This window comes from Salvia miltiorrhiza, chromosome 8 (genome assembly GCF_028751815.1).
Source record: "Salvia miltiorrhiza cultivar Shanhuang (shh) chromosome 8, IMPLAD_Smil_shh, whole genome shotgun sequence".
NCBI classification, from domain to species: Eukaryota; Viridiplantae; Streptophyta; class Magnoliopsida; order Lamiales; family Lamiaceae; genus Salvia; species Salvia miltiorrhiza.
In genome coordinates this window covers 4,670,919-4,692,396 of record NC_080394.1, presented here as the reverse complement: position 1 = coordinate 4,692,396, position 21,478 = coordinate 4,670,919, and the positions used below count along the sequence as shown (strand labels likewise).

Sequence of the window (21,478 nt, the reverse complement as noted above, 5' to 3'; positions counted from 1 at the left end):
ATTAAACTTAATAAGTCTAATTAATTATAATAGTGTAGCTCCTTTTAAATAAAATCTGCACAAATCCAATTAAATAAATACTTGGGCAGCCCATGATTTAAAATAATCAAAGGCCCAGCTTAATAAAAGAAAATCGGCCCAAAAATAAGAAATAACCCAGCCCATTTAATTAAAAATCTCGGCCCAAGTACTCATAAAAATCGGCCCATTTAAATAGATGAAATAGAGCCCACGCTCAAATAAATAATAGCTCATACCAATTAAAAGATGAGGCCCAACTCAATAAAATAGAAATGGCCCAGACTGAATAAATAAATCGGCCCAAGTGAAAATTTAAAACAAAGGCCCAACTCTCGGCCCAACACTTAAACTAAGCCCTAGCCCACACTCTTCCCTTCTTCTCCCCAAATCACACGCACACACGACACAATCACATACACACAAACGCAATCAGTCATCTCTCTCTCGACCCCTCTCTTTCAGCCATCAGTCCCGCCGCCGCGGCTCCTTCCGGCGAGGCAGCCGTCGACCGGCCAACTCCGGCCTCATCTCCCTCAGTTCTCGTCTCTCTCTCTCTGCCTCACAACGCACACACACACATAGCAACACCGATCTCTCTCTTTCTCCCGAACTCACGGCCGCCGAGGCCCATCTCCGGCGAAGAGAGCCGTCTCCGGTCACCCTCACCGTCACCTTCTTCTCTCTCTCCGTCCGTTCACAGATCGCCCGACGACAGCCGAAGCAGTGGACTGCCGCCGCTGACCTCCCTCGCGATCTTTCTCTCGGCCTTCCGGCAACAGCAGCCGAGCCACCGTCGCCGACACCCTCAGCAATACCCAGCCCAGACCACCTCTCTCTCTCCAGCCGTGGCCGGGCAGCAGCAGCCATGGCCGCCGAGCTCTGGCCTCCCTCTGCTAAACCCAGCTCCGACCAGCCCCAGTTCCCGATGGTCGACGACCCCCAGGCCGCCGCCTCCCTTTTGGAACTCCGGCGAACGACAGCTATAAGCCGCGCCGCCCTCACCTCCGGCAACAACAATCTTCACCAACAATTCTTCTATTCATTTCCTTTTCTTATCTTCTAATTTCTTACTATTATTCTTTTAATTCTTTCCTTTTCTTTTGATTTCTCATGTAAAAACAGTAAAAGTGTGGAGTATTGCAGAAAATAGAATAATTATGCTTTACATATATGTATATACAAGAACAGGTTGTATGCATATGTATATGAATGTCATTTTAATTGAAATGCTTGAAATGTGTTGCTGGGTATATTACAATTGTATATGGCTTTGAACAAGCTTGCGGCTTGAAGCTCGATTTATGAGCAGAGGTAAAAGAAGTCAAGTGGCTACCTTGTGAGAAATTTCAGTGAGTGTTGATCCTGTTTGTTTGTTGTGTGCTGGATTCTGTCGAAATGATCTTGGTGAGCAAATGAAAATTTTCAGAATGAGTGAAGTATGTTTCTAATAGATAGAAGAGTGCAGATTGAAAACTATAATTGAAGGTTGCAGGTGTGAGTGATGGGGATGAATTCTTTTTGCTAACTTTTGGGTTGGAATTGGGTAGGTGTGGGAGGGAGTAGGTGGGAGAGGTAGGTGTGGGAGGATAAACTAAAATACAATAAAAAGTCTTCCGGGTTGTATTATGAAAACTGTAATAATCATTCAGTGTTCGTTAAATAAAATAGTTCGTGTAAATGATCGATGCTCAATTAAATAAATATGCAATGCATATAAATTTAATAACTAAATTTATAAATGTTTTTGTAAATTATTTTTGTTGGAATTAAAATAAATTATTTTTCTTATTCCGGCGTGAATCATCTTAAACCTAAGTTTAAAAATTATTCTAAACTTAGCTCGAGGAAACGGGGTATTACATTCCTCCCTCCTTAAAAAAATTTCGTCCTCGAAATTATATACCTTGATAATCTAGCTGAGGATACTAGTCATTCATTCCATCCTTCTCTTTTGTGGCCTTTTCCATCCTGTGATGGTTCCACTACATGACGAGAACAATATTATTGCTTCGTAAAACTTGAATCTTGCGATCAAGTCTCTGGACTGATTTCTCTTCACAACTTAGGTACTGGCTATGACTACTTTATCTTGCTTAATCACATGCTTTCTTAATTGCGAGATGCTATACGTATTGTATACATCCACAATGCTTGGTGGCAGAGCCAACTTATAGGCTACAAAGACCTAACTTATCTAGGATCTCAAAAGGTCCTATATAACGGGGTCGTAACTTGCTCCTCTTTCCAAAACGTATAACTCCCTTTGAGGGAGAGACTTTGAGGAAAATTCGATTCCCAACATTAAATTCTAACTCCGATCGGCGTTTATCGGCGTAAGACTTTTGTCTATCTTGAACTTCTTTAATTCTTTGCTTAATGTGGTCGACCTTCTCAACCATCTGTTGGACCAGTTCAGGACCTAACAGCTTTCTTTCACCCACTTCATCTTAGTAAAGTGGTGAACTACCTTAATTGTTTCCTTCGTCCTAAGTCACCTTCTCAGATTTGACTAGGAAATTCTAACATCAAACTTTTCTCATCATTTTGGTAACTTTCATTTAAAGATTAATGGCACTCCTTCTGCCATGTAAACTCATTTTCTCATTTCCAAATGATTATTTAATGGGGTTTCTAAGTTTCCATTGTGGTGGCGTTCCAACTTTATTCTTGCTGTAGCTTCTGGCACTTTAGCCAAAGCATTCACTCTCTTACCTTGAGCCTACTAGCCTTGGGGTTGGGTTATACCTTAAGTTTAGTTCTAGTGCTTTTCTTCCATTTCCTTTTTCTTTACCTCCATCTTGAGGTGGTGTACATATCTTGTTTGTGCGTGAACTTTTTCCTTCTCCAATTGTTGTAGTGACTCGGTGGTGAGAGTCTCGTTCATTGCTTGTTCCTTCATAATATCTCCCTAGTTTACTAGGGAAATTGAAAATCTCATGCCGCGATTCATTTACGAACTCCTTTACGCATTTCTCATTATTCATTCATAAATGACTTAAATAAGCATTTTAAACTCCATTAAAAAGGAATTGATTTAAAACATTTTAATCCTTTTAAAAATCCATACTCATAAAGCCTTAACTCATGTTCTATCTCATATTCTGTCTCTTTACTCAACTCTATATAAACTCTCCACTCATCTCAAATCCTTAAGTTCAAGGATAGGTTTCAAGAAAATCATGATACTAAGTCTCGATTTATCTCTAGTAAAACGTTTCAATGAACGCATCATTAAAATTCTCTTTTCATTTTCATGCACAAAAATTTCTCAATTATTCAAACATGATCTCATTCATCATATAACTCATTATACACATATAGATACACATGTATGTCATCTTCTTCCTCAAACTAACACTTTTCATTTCATTCAAAATTCTCAATTTAATCATGTCATAGTCCTTTATAAAGTCCAATTAGCATATAGACATCATTAATCCAAACATTGATCTCATAATTCAAAAATACCCAAATCCTAGTAATCTAAACTCAAGCAATTTCACATATAATCAACAATTAGCGAAATTAACCTTTAACTATCATTACTATCATGCTTATTATCAATTATCCTTAGCCAATTCAAATAATTAGCAAATAAATCAAAAAGCCCTATTTTATATCTAACTAAACTTTTTGAAAATTTACAAACATGCATAAATCATTAATCCAACCTTAGATTAATCAAATTGAGTCATTTAATAGCACATATAAGACATCAATTCATCAAATCTCATCATCAATAAAAACTTCCCAAATTTTAGCAAACTAAACTCTAATGAAAACTCACGTATCAACGTAAACTCTTAATAAAAGCATGACAAGCATTCACATAATGATCATAAAGCAATTAGACCTCATTTTACCAATCATCAACCTCTCAATATATGAAAACTCAAAAACTCATATAAACTAAACTAAGTCAAAATTTTATTTAGCCAACAAAAGACCTAGTCAAACATAATTAGACACTAATATTATGCTCAATTACATATATCCTAAACCAAAATCACTTAAATAACACATAGGCAAAAAGTCCTAATTTTTATTAAACTAAACTCTTTGAAATTTTATAACACACATGAATCTTTAATCTAATCATAGATCCATCAATTTTAACTATTTAAACTCACATATAATCCATCAATTACAATTTAGGGCATAGATACACATATCCCTAATTTTATTAAACTAACTCACCTCAAATTCATCAATTGACATCAAATAATCAATTTACTCCATCAATCATCATCATAGACATCACATAGACTCATTTTTCACCCCAAATCAAGGAAAGAAAAAGATTTTTTTTTTTTTTTTTTTTGAAGGGTAAAGATCCATTTTTTTTTTGAAAATTTTAAGAACAAGGGAGGGGTGATTTTCTTTCTTCAATCTTTCGAGAATACTCACATACAACATCATTCAAGCAAGATTTATGGAATACATGATCACTTACCCAAATTTCTCACCAAAACTCACACTTTCTCACTCTAGCTTGGAAGCCTTTCTTCAATGATTCTCTTGAATATAAGTAGCTAGGATGTTTTTATGTAAGATTTAAGAGTGAATTGAGGTGTTTGGTATAATTTTTTTTTTTTGAAAGCTCCGAAGGTCTCTACAATGGATGAAAATGGAGGAAAGTGAGAGAAATAGGGAGAGTGGTGTTGGTCGAAAATGATGAGTGAGTAGTGAGAGAGGACTTTGCAAGATTGTAAATGATCTTGTGATCTTTAAAGAGGATTTTGTAATCTTAAGGAAATATTGACAATTAATGCCTTGATCTCTCTCTCTCTAATCTCTACACTATCTCTCTAATCTCTACACTCTCTTCAATAATCTCTACACTTGGCAAATTGTGGTATTTAGTCACATGGTAGGGAAATTAAAGTAATAGTGTGAGAAGGGTGATCAAAAATAAATCACAAAAACTATGGAAATGTACTAATTAATAAAATACCAATACATAATTATTCATGTGACCACATAAAATAATTATAGCATTAATATTAGTGCACTCACTCAATTATAATATTCCTCTCATAGGAAAAATAATTTTAAAAACAAAATATATGCTTGGAAATATTTTCATTAACCGGCATTCTTTGATTTCTCGGTAAAAATAAACTGCACTTGCTTTAGAAACTTAATTAAAATTCCAAGTGCTAATATCCTCAATTAAAAATCATAATAACTTGCTCACAATGACATACGTAACAAAACTCACATAATCAATCAGTCACGTAATTTCACATAATATCACGTCAAAGCAGTCGGTAAACACAGACAAACTAGACGTCTCTCCGACCGATTTTTTTTTATCAAGTTTTTTTTTTTTTTTTATCAAGGTTTTTCACTCTTTCTTTCTCGACTCTATTTCCAACTCATTATTCCTATTTTCTTAATAGGACAGCCAATCTCTCTGACATCTCAATATTCTCAATAGTGTTAAGACACTATCTCACAACATAGGGAAAAGTACGGGGTGTTACATGTACTATCAAATTTAGATAAAATTCATGACTTCATGCATAATTTAAAATTCATGTGGCTCATATAAATACACTTAACTCACCAATTAAAACTTATGCACCACATTTATAAAAATTTCCTTTAACTAAGCACATTAAAACACATATATAACGATTAAATCACATCAGATAAATCAAACCAGTTTTTTTTTTATTATTAATGGATGCCGAACCCTAATTATTAATAATTAAGCCCTTAATCAGGGATTAAAAGTCGGGGTATGACATACTATCCCCCTTAAAAGAAATTTCGTCACGAATTTTGTACCACAGAAAATAATTCTGGGTACTTCTCCTTCATGCTAGAATCGAGTTCCCACGTCGCCTTTTCTTGATCATGGTGCTTCCAAAGAACTATTACTAAGGGTATCGACTTATTCCTTAGTACTTTTAACTTTCCGATCTAGAATATATATTCGGGTCTCTCCTCATATCAATTGGATTCCCAATTCCAATTTATATACACGAGATTTACTTGAAAATAAGTTCCCTCGTTCTTTTGCGGCGGTTTATTGCTCCTACCTCATTCCAAGGGCTCATCTACGGGGTATTCTATTTTTCAAAGACCAAAATGGTCATCAACCCATTTCTTGTTACCTATCACATGCATAACACTTTCCTATGAATCTATCTTAAAACTATCATAGACCAATTAACTTAAGTCCTCGTACTCGAACACTATATTACGGTCTTAGCTTGAACTCTGAATTTCTATCATAATGAGTGGTCGATATCATTTATAGGACAAAGACTAATCTCAACTAATTTCAATGAGACACAATTATACGAAGCCATAATTTGGGTAGTATACTACGTCAGTAGACTAACACTTCTTAGTCTTATCAATCAAGGAGATCTATTATGACAACTCACGAGTTGCAAGACTCAAACTCAACACAACATCAAAGCAAGATGTTGTAGAAATTGTTCAAGAGAATCAAAAGAATGACCAGAGGGTATGAAATGATTAACTACAAGGTCGAACAAAATGACCTCGAGTAAGAGCCCATCTGGCTTTTCAACCGAAAGTTGAAACACATGGGTTTTCAACCCAAAAGACGTCTACTGAGATTTGGATCATGTGGACTGGCCAGGTCCAACATCATCACCTCCCAGTCACACGGGAAACATCGTCCCGAACTTGAAGGGCCATGAACATACTATACATAACAAAACATAAGTTCATTATGACAATTAAACTTATCTTAAGGTTCCCTATCCTATTGATCTCAAACCCCAAACCTCTCTTAAGACATATACACACAGACATACGTACACAGGCAAAATACTCTATTCATAAAATCTATCCTGTAGCAAAAGTCGATTTGATATTCCGTCGTACTTGAACATTTGAACGTAGAGACTATGGTTCAACCTTTGATGCAACGTTTACCTTGAATTCGTCGCGTATCGTCATTCTGTGTTTTTCCTTTACCTCGTACATATCTTTCCATTCTTCTTTGTAGTTCAAAAGAATCATTGTTTTCTTGAGGGAGCTGAAACGCTCTAAGTTCTCGTTCATTCTTCTACATCATCACCTTAAGAATCTAGATTGTAGAGATATACTACTAATCTAGTAGTCTATGTTCTTTTAAAATTGTGATCATGCAACTTATAACAATCTATGTTCTCTGGGAAAACATATGTCACTTTTCTATCATTCATCTGATCATAACATCATAGACTGCGAAAATATGCCATGAAAGGCAAAATATTCAACATTTCATCATAACATGCTCTTCACATAAACATATTCATGAAGCATTTTAGAACATTAACATCTTTAAAACGTTGAAACTGCAGTTACCTTCTTTCCTTGATTGAGCACGATGCAATGGAGTGTTGAGCGGTGCCATATGAACCCGTGTAAGTCTAAAGAATCAAACTAGACTCGACTCTTTAGAATAAGGTTTCTAGGGCCAGAGCGAACGAACCGCTCTGATACCACTCTGTCACAGCCCACTATCCCAATGACGGGTTAACAGGGGTTATGACTTGGGGTGAACAATAAGAAATGGAAATGGACAATTACTTAACATTAAAGTATATGGAAATGTCACTAATAGATAAAATGCTAGGATCATATATGATTATTTGAATACTTATAAAACATACACATAAATGAGAACTGATTAAGGTGGGTTACCCAATAACACGTATAACAACTTCATAACATAGAGCTATCCTAATCAAAGTGTTTTGCAGCGGAAAACGTGTGAGATATACATATGAAGATGTATACTCAAGGTTACATTTCTTGAAATGTCAAAGGAACACCCGCTCAACATCATTCCATTCCATCAGTTGCTCAACCTGCACATTTAGAAATACATGCAGGGCTGAGTATAAAAATACTCAGTGACATAAGCCGAAAATACAACATGCATACATATATAAATTGAACTGCCATAACAGTAACACACAGGGGTTTTCTTGAATGACCTGCGCTTACTTAAAACATTTCGTTCATTTTCATAAAGGTGGATGCGCATCCCATTTTCAGTCTATATGATCCATATCTGTCCTTTCTGTCACGCGCCGGGAAGGAGGCCTCCTTACCACGGACGCCAAGACCGGTCGCAAGCGACTCGCGGTCTCCATGAGTGTACACGTTAACCCTAGCTAGCGACCTTTGTCTAGCATAGGATCCCAATTGGATTTCCTTTAAAGTTGGCGAACCAACACAGATAGGATACATATAAAAACATAAACATTTTTGGCAGTCAATCATTTCATAAACATTTCATTTCATTTCATGAACATTTCATTTTCATTTCATAAGAGACATTTATCATTTGGGCATAATAATAAACTGAAATTAACAGTTAAAATCATCTCATGCATATATTCGTATAAGAGGCCTACGACACGCAGGGGATCTCTATACGTATAGTAAAAGTAATGCCCACCTGGATAGGCAAAGCCTGAAGATCATAATCACATAACCTGTCTTGGGAAAGCAGTGCTAATCCCCTTGGTCCACAAAGCCTACAAGAAATTCTATTCTTAATAGGTCTCCTTGAATCTAATCTTAAGTCATGGTGTAGTGCTTAACATTCTATGATTCACTTAGCCGGGTTTTTAATGAGTAAATAATTAAAAACATTTCTCTTGAGTTAAGAACACCAACAATATTCTTACTCATCTTTCTTTAATAATTGGAATTATAAATAAAACCAATTGAATAATAAATATTATTTTTGCAAGATATAATGCAAATCATGTCATGCTTAGCATATAATAAGTAATTTACTGAAAATATGCTTATAATAATAATTTAATATTATTATAAAAATTTACTCTATGAAAATAATTAATTAAACTTAATAAGTCTAATTAATTATAATAGTGTAGCTCCTTTTAAATAAAATCTGCACAAATCCAATTAAATAAATACTTGGGCAGCCCATGATTTAAAATAATCAAAGGCCCAGCTTAATAAAAGAAAATCGGCCCAAAAATAAGAAATAACCCAGCCCATTTAATTAAAAATCTCGGCCCAAGTACTCATAAAAATCGGCCCATTTAAATAGATGAAATAGAGCCCACGCTCAAATAAATAATAGCTCATACCAATTAAAAGATGAGGCCCAACTCAATAAAATAGAAATGGCCCAGACTGAATAAATAAATCGGCCCAAGTGAAAATTTAAAACAAAGGCCCAACTCTCGGCCCAACACTTAAACTAAGCCCTAGCCCACACTCTTCCCTTCTTCTCCCCAAATCACACGCACACACGACACAATCACATACACACAAACGCAATCAGTCATCTCTCTCTCGACCCCTCTCTTTCAGCCATCAGTCCCGCCGCCGCGGCTCCTTCCGGCGAGGCAGCCGTCGACCGGCCAACTCCGGCCTCATCTCCCTCAGTTCTCGTCTCTCTCTCTCTGCCTCACAACGCACACACACACATAGCAACACCGATCTCTCTCTTTCTCCCGAACTCACGGCCGCCGAGGCCCATCTCCGGCGAAGAGAGCCGTCTCCGGTCACCCTCACCGTCACCTTCTTCTCTCTCTCCGTCCGTTCACAGATCGCCCGACGACAGCCGAAGCAGTGGACTGCCGCCGCTGACCTCCCTCGCGATCTTTCTCTCGGCCTTCCGGCAACAGCAGCCGAGCCACCGTCGCCGACACCCTCAGCAATACCCAGCCCAGACCACCTCTCTCTCTCCAGCCGTGGCCGGGCAGCAGCAGCCATGGCCGCCGAGCTCTGGCCTCCCTCTGCTAAACCCAGCTCCGACCAGCCCCAGTTCCCGATGGTCGACGACCCCCAGGCCGCCGCCTCCCTTTTGGAACTCCGGCGAACGACAGCTATAAGCCGCGCCGCCCTCACCTCCGGCAACAACAATCTTCACCAACAATTCTTCTATTCATTTCCTTTTCTTATCTTCTAATTTCTTACTATTATTCTTTTAATTCTTTCCTTTTCTTTTGATTTCTCATGTAAAAACAGTAAAAGTGTGGAGTATTGCAGAAAATAGAATAATTATGCTTTACATATATGTATATACAAGAACAGGTTGTATGCATATGTATATGAATGTCATTTTAATTGAAATGCTTGAAATGTGTTGCTGGGTATATTACAATTGTATATGGCTTTGAACAAGCTTGCGGCTTGAAGCTCGATTTATGAGCAGAGGTAAAAGAAGTCAAGTGGCTACCTTGTGAGAAATTTCAGTGAGTGTTGATCCTGTTTGTTTGTTGTGTGCTGGATTCTGTCGAAATGATCTTGGTGAGCAAATGAAAATTTTCAGAATGAGTGAAGTATGTTTCTAATAGATAGAAGAGTGCAGATTGAAAACTATAATTGAAGGTTGCAGGTGTGAGTGATGGGGATGAATTCTTTTTGCTAACTTTTGGGTTGGAATTGGGTAGGTGTGGGAGGGAGTAGGTGGGAGAGGTAGGTGTGGGAGGATAAACTAAAATACAATAAAAAGTCTTCCGGGTTGTATTATGAAAACTGTAATAATCATTCAGTGTTCGTTAAATAAAATAGTTCGTGTAAATGATCGATGCTCAATTAAATAAATATGCAATGCATATAAATTTAATAACTAAATTTATAAATGTTTTTGTAAATTATTTTTGTTGGAATTAAAATAAATTATTTTTCTTATTCCGGCGTGAATCATCTTAAACCTAAGTTTAAAAATTATTCTAAACTTAGCTCGAGGAAACGGGGTATTACAGCTCAAGTGATAATCTGGCGGACTTATTCACCAAGGCATTACCAACATCGACATTCAGAAAGTTGGTACATGAGATCGGCATACGTCGACTCAAAGATCTTCTATGATCTCAAGTTTAGGGGAAGCAATTGTACTCTTTTTCCTTCGACTAGGTTTTGTCCCATTGGGTTTTCCTAGCAAGGTTTTAATGAGGCAACATTTTTTGTTTTAGGGATTGGTCAATCAAGGGGAAGTGTTGTAAATATATCTATAAGATATATATCTTATGTGTGTTGACCAAGAAATCTCCCTAAAACCCTAGCTTCCTACTTGTATAAATAGAGGCCTTTAGCCTCCATATTGAATACACTTCATTCATATTCTCTTATATATTCTCTCGCTTCTCTCTAGTTTATAACAAGATTAAATTTAAAATTAGCGTATTTTCTAACTATAAGTATTTTCAGATAATAATCCTTTACAATTTCTATACAAATATATGCACGCGCACTTTTAGAGCCGCGTGACAATCATTATGCCATGTTTGTTACATACCAGCGTGGCTGATTTGTAAAATTAAGAAAGTTTACTAGTAATTTACGTGTTATTACATCAAGTAAAATAGTTAACTTGGTCATCGGTGTAACGGATTCATACTGATTTTTGTTCTACTACGAAATCATTCATCTCATATGAAATTGTTTAATTATTACTTCTTCTTTTTTTCTTTCTTACTTAATGAGAGTTTGGATTTCAAAATACATCTAACCGCAAGATAAACACGATTCTAACATAAAGAATTTTTTGTATCCAATTTGAAGCAATAGTGTAACATCAATTATCAATTGAGATGGTTTTCTGTCCACCTGGGTTATACCCGATCCGAATTCTGACTCAATTGAATTATTCTAATTTTTTTTTGAAATGGTACTAACACTAACACGAAATGATACTAACATGCACTATTTTATTTTATAAATGACACTATTTCGAAAATAACACTAACACTATTTTATTTTACAAATTACACTATTTCGAAAATGACACTAACACTACGTATAAAATAACATTAACATTATATTGAAATTGCACTAACACTACATGTAAATGACATTAACACTATATCGAAATGACACTAACACTTGAAATTCGGATAGAATAGTTCAATTGGGTTAGACCCAGGTTAGGATTCGGATCAGGTACGACCTGGATGTACTGAAGATTTTGTGTTATCAATTTATCATATATACATAAATGAATGAGGCTTGAGTCCAGGGCCGGCCCTGTGGGCGGGTGGGCATGGGCGACGGCCCGGGGCCCCAAAATATTGAGGGCATAATTTTTTAATATATTCCATTAATTATAGGCTTTATGTATACTAAAAAATAACATAATTTATTGTCAAAAATTCAAGTTCAATTTAAAATCAATTTTAAATTAATTTGATGATAATTTTGTAAAATAATTTTGAGGGCCCAAAATTTTAAATATATCTCATTAATTATATACTTTATATCTACTAAAAAATATTAGGTAGTATAACTTATTGTCAAATTTATATTATATTAAAACTTCAAAGTTCAAATCGAAATATAAAATTATGCTGACAATGTCAGTTACTGACTTACTGTTCTAAAAAGAGCTTCTCAAATTTAAAATTATTGAAAACGTATTTGAGATCGTCAATGTCCCTAGAGAGATTGAATGATTTGACAATATATATATATATATATATATATATATATATATATACATATATATATATATATATAGGGGAGGGCTAGAATAAAAACACTCTTAAGTGTATAAAATATAAATGATTTTCTGCCCTTAGATCATCAAGATCTACGGTTGATTCGTAACCCTGTTGGATGAATTCGTGGTCCTGGGTTCGAATCCCAAAGGTAGCAAAAAATTATTTTTCACAATTCGTAACCATGTTTGATGAATTCGTAACCCTGTTGGATAAAATTCGTACATTAAAAAATGTTTATATTTATATTTTAAGAAGTGTTTTTACCGTAGTCTTCCCCTATATATATATATATATATATATATATATATATATATTATAGGGGAGGGTTAGAATAAAAACACTCTTAAGTATATAAAATATAAATGATTTTCAGCCCTTAGATCATCAAGATCTACGGTTGATTCGTAACCATGTTGGATGAATTCGTGGTCCTGAGTTCGAATCCCAAAAGTAACAAAAATTTATTTTTCGCAATTCGTAACTCTGTTGGATAAATTCATACGTGTTCTACATAAAATTCGTACATTAAGAAACGTTTATATTTTATACACTTAAGAGTGTTTTTATTCTAGTCCACCCCTATATATATATATATATATATATATATATAGGGTTAGGTTATATTGAGAAGCTCAAATGTGTTGAGAAGTTGAGAAGCAATTTAATAGATGAACATGCCAATTAATTTTTATGAACACGAGTTTGATCTGGGGTTCGATCATTGGCTGTGACGTATTTTTTAACAAATTAAATAGATTCGTATGTTCGTCAGTTATATTTGGTATGTTCAAATAATTTATTGATATAGGGTCTAATTACCATGTTCATCAAAATGTACTAACATGTTCATCTATTACATTGCTTCTCAACTTCTCAACACATTTGAGCTTCTCAATTGAACCACTCCCTATATATATATATATAGTAAGTTATGTTTTCCTGCCGAAAATCACCTTACTATTTTTGGAAATAATTTTTTGTTTCTATATTTTTATTAATTCCGATAATAATAATAATAATAATAATAATAATAATAATAATAATAATAATAATAATAATAATAATAATAATAATAATAATAATAATAATAAATTCATACAAAAACATACTAAAAAAATTAATAAATGTAAATCATATTAGAAATTCTATTTCTACTGTGTATATTTTAGTAGAAATTTTGAATAAGTTATTTTAATATAATGTGTATATATTATATCATCTTTAATTTTGTCATGTATGACCGAAATTAAAATTCAGAGCAAATTCTGGAATAAGCTAAAGTTTATGTATTTATATTGCAACTTTATATAGTTGAAAAAATAGCAAAATTCACTAATAGTTTGTGGATTTACAGGCAATTAACGCCTCAAAAAAATATATTATGATACGCAAATCAGTAATAAGTAATTAAAAGTTCTAAAAAATCCTTCAAAACTAATAGAAAATTTGAAAGAAAAATATCTAGATATTTTGATGGAATTTTATTAAATAGATAATAATAATCATTAGTTAAAAATATTTTGTCAAGATATTGATCATTCATTTTATATGCCTCCAATTATAAGATGGTTTTATCTTCATTTTAATGTTATTATCTTTGTTAGAGCTATTTTATACAATAATATAAATAATTTATAAAATTTTATTTTCTAAATATAATATTCTAAGAAATATAATTTTTTAATTGTGCATCGCACTGGAGTAATATTAGTTATTTAGAAAAAGAGATTAAGAGATTTTAGATAACATAGATGATTTTGCAAATAAAAATGCTAAATGAAGTCATTTTTTTATAAGTGATGGGCAATTTTATTTTTCAATATATTGATGTGCTAATATATTGAGGGGTCATTTTTATAATTTCGCCAGGACCTCATTTTTCAAAGGACCAGCCCTGCTTGAGTCCCAATAACATCTTATTAGATGTAAGCTTATGGCATTTAAATTGGTTCAGGGTTCCAGGAACAAAATAAATTACTACATTAAGGTTATGGCATTTAAATTGGTTCAGGCTTCCAGGAACAAAATAAATTACTACATTAGGCCCAACGGCCCAAAGGAAAGAAGCCCGTTAGGGTTTATCTTCTGTTACAGATTAGTTATCTTTTCACACCCTCACCGCTCTTGCTCACAAACCCTACCAGTGTGTCTCATCAGGTTTCTCTCCGCTCTTTCCTTCTATCTCCTCTTACTCTCTCGCCTGCCTTATATGCGTATGGTTTTGATTGTTGCTGACTAGTGTTTGTCTGGTTTTATTGTGCAGAAGTAACCTGCGATTCACGAAATTTTGAAGGATGAGGTGAGATTTAAGCTTCATTTTATATTAATGTTATTATCGATCTTTTTCTGCATCCAATTGATTTGGATTTTTTCTGTGGAGTTTGTTCTGTTGCCAATCGTGTTAACTATCCCCGTTTCGTGCCGAAATTTTCCTGTGACTTTCGCAATTTTCAGTTGTATGAACGGATTAACAATATAAGTCGAAATAGTCCGATGCAAAATTTCGGTGTAGACTTATGAGCCTGCGATCTCTGTTGTGCGTACTATGTTAATTTGTTAATGTTCTTCGCTGTAAGTAGCTGGAGTCTTTTGTCCAATTTTTTTTCAGTAGTTTTCATATTGAAAAGAATAGATAATGCATTTGCTACTATAAATGATTTGAAAAGAGTATTCTTAGATAGTTTTGTTGTGCTAATTTGGTTTGGACCATTACGGTAATGCAGTAAGCTTCAGAGTGAAGCCTTGAGAGAAGCTATCACTCAGATTGTGTCGGACAGTAAGGAGAAAAATAGAAAATTCACTGAGACAGTTGAGCTACAGATTGGGCTGAAAAACTATGACCCGCAGAAGGATAAGCGTTTTAGCGGTTCTGTTAGGTTGCCACATATTCCCCGGCCAAAAATGAAGATTTGCATGCTTGGTGATGCTCAGCATGTGGAAGAGGTACAATTTCCCTTTTTTAACTTGTTTTCTTCGGTATGATAAATAAGATGGTTTTGCATATATTGATATTTAAGTGTGAGATATGTATACTCCACGTACGCTCAATTTTCATGCCATAGTTCCAGTATTCCCCCAGTGACATGTATTCTTGAGTTGAGGAATAACGTCATAAAATTTGTTATATATGCTTCTTTTCATTCATGCACAGGAAACCACTTGATTTGATAATTAGGTTGAGGTTGTAATCTACGTGTGATTGTAGTCGAACTTCTTTGCATAATTCAGATATCATCTCTCTAAGAGATCAGCTCAATTCAACATATGCATTATTTTTGCATTTCCATATTATATCCTTTGGGATGTCAACCGTGTATAGATCAATCCTTTCTTCTTAAGGAATTTCAATTCTGAAGATTTAAATGTTATGGCTTACATGATGTGTAAATCTATACGCAGGCTGAAAAAATTGGTTTGGAGTCCATGGATGTGGAGGCTCTGAAAAAGTTGAACAAAAACAAGAAATTGGTGAAGAAGCTTGCCAAGAAGTATCATGCTTTCTTAGCCTCAGAGGCTGTTATCAAGCAGATTCCTCGTCTTTTGGGTCCCGGTCTAAACAAAGCAGGTAATTGTTCACATGCTGGGGTTATTTACTGCAAGTCCATGTCAAACTCGTCTTGCATCTGGTTGTTTATATATTAAACATTGAATCACTCAAAAAGTCTCTTATGTTTTGAGCTAACTTGTTAATCATTCTCTCCTTCAATGCAGGTAAGTTCCCTACTCTTGTGACCCACCAAGAGTCTCTCGAGTCCAAGGTGAATGAGACCAAGGCTACTATCAAGTTCCAATTGAAGAAGGTGCTCTGCATGGGAGTAGCTGTTGGGAACTTGGACATGGAAGAAAAGCAGCTCTTTCAGAACATTCAAATGAGTGTTAACTTTCTGGTCTCTCTTCTGAAAAAGAACTGGCAAAATGTAAGTATCTTACTGTGCTTTGTTAGCTTATTACAAATTTCTATCAAGTCTTTGGAATGTTGATGTCTATAAATCTCTCTTGATAAGGTGTTTCATCTTGTCGTGCCTCCGAAAATAACATCTTTCATGCTTTTAAGGATATGCTAATTTGGGGCATGTTTTATTGCAAACAGGTGAGATGTTTGTACTTGAAGAGTACCATGGGCAAGCCTCAACGCATCTTTTGAGAGAGTCGTTATCTGTTTGGAGTTTTAGGTCCTGCAGTTTGTATGTGCTTTTTGAACTAATATTTCCTTTACATGGGAATTTTTGTCTTTTGATGGAGGTGGGTTAATTTTGTTTATGTTGAGAATGCTTTGGCCTATACTGGAATAGCAACATTTCTTGTTTAAAATTTTCATGAATCTTGTGTTTGAATGCCTGCTATTCTTTTATGCTTTCTTAGTAGCGATTGCATCTCCATCTTTGTGGTTTTATCATGGGATTGGCCAAATTTCTGTTCTTACAAAATACATATTTTTTTTAAACAAAATATTTTACTAATAGACTTTTTTTCAATTACGATTTACGAAAGTTTATAATAATGAGCAATCACTCGTTTTAGAAAAAAAAATGTTAAGCATGTATTTGAACTTCCAAATCGAAATATGTTTGCTTATATAACTAAAAAAATATTTTCCTTATTTTATCATGTCTCACTTTTCTCATGATGAAAAAAAATCCCCAGTTATTTTTCCAATCATGATTTTAATTGGTGTCAAAGTTCTCTCATGTTTTAGAGGAAAAAGAAATCAAAAGTTTCATTATTGCATGAATTTTTCAGGAACTAATAACTCAAATTCTCAATTATCCAAAATCCTTAATCGAAGATTGAAGCGTTTGAATCGTTTGATTTATTGATAATATCGCCAGATTGGAGAGTGATTAAATAATTTATTTCAATATTGATGTGATAATATTTTTAACAGTCATGTTTTATCACTCAAACCAAATACTTTCGTAATGTATAATATATTATCATCATTTATTTTATTAAAAAAAAAATCTATTTTGAAATAAATAAAAAATAAATGTGGTATCATTGTTGGAATGTCTTTCAAATCATGCCACACTTTTTATGGATAAAGGTATTAAAATATTACACGTAAATTATATCCTAATGGTATGTTCACTTCATCTCATAAGAATGCATCACTTTTTTATTTTCGTCGTCCATAAGAATGTATCACGTCTATTTTAAGATGGCCTCAATCACTTCTTTTTTACATAATTTCAATATATTATTTGTCAAATATTTCTTAAAATTCGGATCATTTAAAGAATGTATCACTTTTTTATTTTCGTCCGTTCATAAGAATGTGTCATGTCTATTTTGAGATTACCTCAATCACTTCTTTTTTACATAATTTCAATACATTATTTGTCAAATATTTTTAAAAAATTGGACCATTTTTGCATTCTTACTAATCAAATAAATTGCTCGCGTAGGCGTGTAGCTCCTAAAGAGATTCGATCGGCTATTGAGAAATGCAAATGCCATCTCGAAAAAAAAAAAAAAAAAAAAACGAGTGCATTTTCAAATCACATAACTGTCATTTACTTAATTAAATATAAAGTGCATCATAATTGACTGCAAATTGCATCTGAAAGAGGCGCACACGGCTCTTCCTAGTGGGCTACCCCTACTCCCACCCATTCCTAATTCCCAAAGGCCGCCTCTTCCGTTGTCTTTGAATTCACTCTTCATAAACGCACCATAAAAAAAAAAGAAGTAGAATCAATTAATACTCCCTTCTTACTTAAATCATTTTTTTATACAAAATTTAAAAAATTATTATTTAATATTTTAAATATATTTAATAATAAAATAGATAGGGTGAATAAAATAAAAAAGTCACAAATATCTTTCTTAATTTATTTCATATAAAAAAATTGATCAACTTAATTGGAACAATCCAAAAGAGAATATTGATTAAGTTAGTTGAGACGGAGAGAGTAAAATAATTGATGAATATGTATTTAATAGATAAAAATAAATAATTGTGATTGAAATGAGCGAGGGTCATGAGTAATTTTTTGATAAATAAAAAATATTTCTAAGGTTAACAATATAAGGAGATAGTGTAGGATCGTGTCTTAAAAGTGAAATATAATATACTTTCTGTGTAATATTTTAAAAGATTATGTTAAAATTGCAAAAATTGGTGAAAGTTTCATGAATAGACAATTAGCCAACAAGTGAAATTTATTCCTATAAATAGTTGGCATTGGTACTAAATTCTTTAAACCCTTGTTTCGTGCCCCTCGGTTTCTCCGTTGTGCAGATATAAAAGAAGCGCCGCTCCATCATTTCTTAAGCACTGTATAACATCAGATCTTCAAATTTTGTGTAAGCCTTCATTTTAATGTCTAGATTTTGCTCGCCTTCTCGAACTAGCTATGCTTGTTTCTGTTCAATTTTTCTAGAATCACTCGCTAGTTTGTGTCGGTCTTGATCTGTTTTCATTTTATGTTACGTTTCTGCTATGTTTTCTGTTTCTCGTTTAGTTTCGCTTTCAAAATTGAAAATTAGAACATCTATGGCATTTTCCCGAAGATTCATGTGTAAATCTTGGCGAGATGTTTTTTTTTTTTTTTTTTTTTCAAAGATTTAAGACTGTTTTTTCTCGAAACGTGATTATTTATCGATTTTTGGTATCTATTTGATTGATTTTTATCGATTAGAGTTTGGAGGAGCCATTCAAGTATCTGCATTTAGTCGATTTTTGGTATCTGTTTTGTCATAGCTTTCGTTTTTTTGAACTCTCGTTGTTTGCAGTGATTTGTTGATGTTGTTGGTTTAAAGTGTAGAATTTCGTTGATAATTGTCACGGCAAATCAACTTAATTGTTGCCTTGGAGCTTCGAGTGAAGGGCAAAGAGCAATCCGCCTGCCCTTCTCATAATGCTCCAAACACATATTGCTCTGTTGCAATTCAATCGAATCATCGTTATCCTCTGATGTTTTCTGCAACAAGGCATACATACCATATATCGCAATTGCCATTAAACATTCAACGCGTCTTTGCACTCAATTTCTAAGTACACATTCATGAAAATGCAATGCTGCATTTGTGTTGTTTGCGTGTTTGCCACTCGCCAACGTGTTTGAAATGGCATCATTTTTTCAGGAGAAAATGGCGACTGCACGGCTTCCGACCAGCTCCCTGATCACGAGCGTGGTGCCACAAAACCAAACCGGTTCTTCGTTTGTAAGAGTCCCGGCCTCGTTGGGGTCTGTGAAGAGCATCACCAAAGCCTTCGGGTTGAGAGCAAGGGCTGATTTCAGGGCATGTGCAATGGCCACGTACAAGGTCAAACTGATCGGAGCAGATGGCGAGGAGTGTGAATTTGAGGCGCCCGATGATTGTTACATCCTCGACTCAGCTGAATCTGCGGGAGTGGAGCTGCCTTACTCGTGCAGGGCTGGCGCATGCTCCACCTGTGCGGGGAAGATTGCATCGGGCTCAGTCGATCAGTCGGATGGTTCGTTTCTTGACGACAACCAAATGAAGGAGGGTTACCTGCTCACCTGCGTTTCCTACCCGACTTCAGATTGTGTGATCCACACTCACAAGGAAAGTGAGTTGTACTGAAAATGTCTTTGCTTGCTTTCCTGCTGTTTTGGCTTGTTAGATATGCAGAAGCCAAGCAGACTTGTTCAATCACTTGCAACTTGCAATAAATGTTATCCATTATCGTTGAATGAGAGCAGTTTCAGATGAGGTTTCTCGATTTGTTTTGTTTTTTTCTCCCATGGCACCATGATTAAAAGATTTTCAGTAATTTGCCGTTCACTCTGGGTGAGGTCGGATTGATCAATCTGTCTAAGTAAATGCACTCTTTAAGAATACATGATTGATCTTTGATTTGTAAATTTATACTCCCGTCAAGATTATGTCACAATTACTATATTGGGCGTCCATCAAAATTATGTCACTTTCTTTTTAAGGCAATGGTCCCACAATTCTCTTTAATATTTTATCTTTATTAACACTCTTTATTTAAAAAAAATCAAATTCAAAATTCAATCTCAACCACACATTTCATAAAGTCGTGAGACTTTTTCTCCACTACATCAAAATCATCACAAATTTTATTAAATCTTGTGCTCAATCAATTTGACATATTTTCTCCACTACATCAAAATTATCACCAATTTTATTAAATCTTGTGCTCAATCAATTTGACATAATCTTGGCGGACGGAGGAGCACTACATCAAAATCATCACCAATTTTATTAAATCTTGTGCTAAATTAATTTGACATAATCTTAACGGACGGAGGAGGTATATATTATACCTAATTCTATATAAAAAGTAGAATGTGAGTTACATATGATACCTGAAGTTGAAAATGATTTATTTCAAAATGGAGCGTTGGATAATACTAATACCCAACCAGGGCATGGGTACTTATTTGGTAGACGGATAAAAAAAGTAAATATGACTTCATTTTATAGACGGAGGGAGTAGTACCCAATGCAACATTCGTATGCAACCAGGGCTATGCATCGGTGGCTTCGTCTGCCCGATCGACCCAAGACTAACGACAGTTAGTTCTCACGGGCCGAATCGGTTGATTTTGGACATATCAATTGACAGAAAATTGAATCAGAGTAATCGATTTTTCAGTCAGCCGATCGGCATGGTGTGGAGGGGAGGAAGGGCTAAAAACTTCAGCCACTGCTCGGGAGTGGCACGAAGGAGAGATGAAGGGAGAGCAGCACGGATTGCAAGGGAGGAGAGGCCGACAGATTCAGCCACTGAGAGAGCGGCACAGAGGAGGGGAGAGGAGACGGCGTCAGCGTAGAGTTTCTAGCTTAAGCTCTGATTAAGCAAACTAACAGTATGTCACATAGCTCTGAACATCCAAAACAACAGTGTTCTACTTCTACATCATGACCAAACTCACCATCACTAAATATTTAATTTCACATCTCATTTGTAGAGAAAAGATACAGGTATCAAACCATGCAGATAAACAAGAAAGCTAGATCCTTGTAACAGAGAGAGCTAATCAAATTCTAATCACTACCAGTTA

The 21,478-nt window shown here is 34.7% G+C and overlaps 2 protein-coding genes and 1 long non-coding RNA gene across 5 annotated transcripts in view; 2 read left to right on the top strand and 1 right to left on the bottom strand.

The window, feature by feature from the left end:
- Positions 1–16,813, top strand: part of LOC131000203 (60S ribosomal protein L10a) — a 33,812-nt gene extending 16,999 nt beyond the window's left edge. The window contains exons 1-6 of one of the 3 annotated variants that reach the window (XM_057925991.1): positions 14,503–14,636; positions 14,743–14,778; positions 15,203–15,422; positions 15,879–16,044; positions 16,191–16,396; positions 16,570–16,813. In XM_057925991.1, coding sequence (XP_057781974.1) covers positions 14,774–14,778; positions 15,203–15,422; positions 15,879–16,044; positions 16,191–16,396; positions 16,570–16,623 — 651 coding nt within the window. In that variant the 5' untranslated portion in view covers positions 14,503–14,636; positions 14,743–14,773 and the 3' untranslated portion in view covers positions 16,624–16,813. Of the gene's footprint in view, positions 1–14,502; positions 14,637–14,742; positions 14,779–15,202; positions 15,423–15,878; positions 16,045–16,190 lie in introns of those variants that run through there. The other 2 variants (XM_057925989.1, XM_057925990.1) reach the window with 2 other exon arrangements.
- LOC131000206 (uncharacterized) lies at positions 7,610–8,726 on the bottom strand. The gene is made up of 2 exons (XR_009093684.1): positions 8,456–8,726; positions 7,610–7,859 (listed from the first exon to the last, which is right to left on the bottom strand). It is a non-coding gene; the product is annotated as an uncharacterized LOC131000206 (long non-coding RNA).
- Positions 16,814–18,170: 1,357 nt separating the features above from the next.
- Positions 18,171–20,140, top strand: LOC131000202 (ferredoxin, root R-B1). The gene is made up of 2 exons (XM_057925988.1): positions 18,171–18,785; positions 19,566–20,140. Exon 2 carries the CDS (start codon positions 19,572–19,574, stop codon positions 20,028–20,030), a length of 459 nt encoding a protein of 152 aa, XP_057781971.1. The 5' UTR covers positions 18,171–18,785; positions 19,566–19,571; the 3' UTR covers positions 20,031–20,140.
- The last annotated feature ends 1,338 nt before the right edge of the window (positions 20,141–21,478 follow it).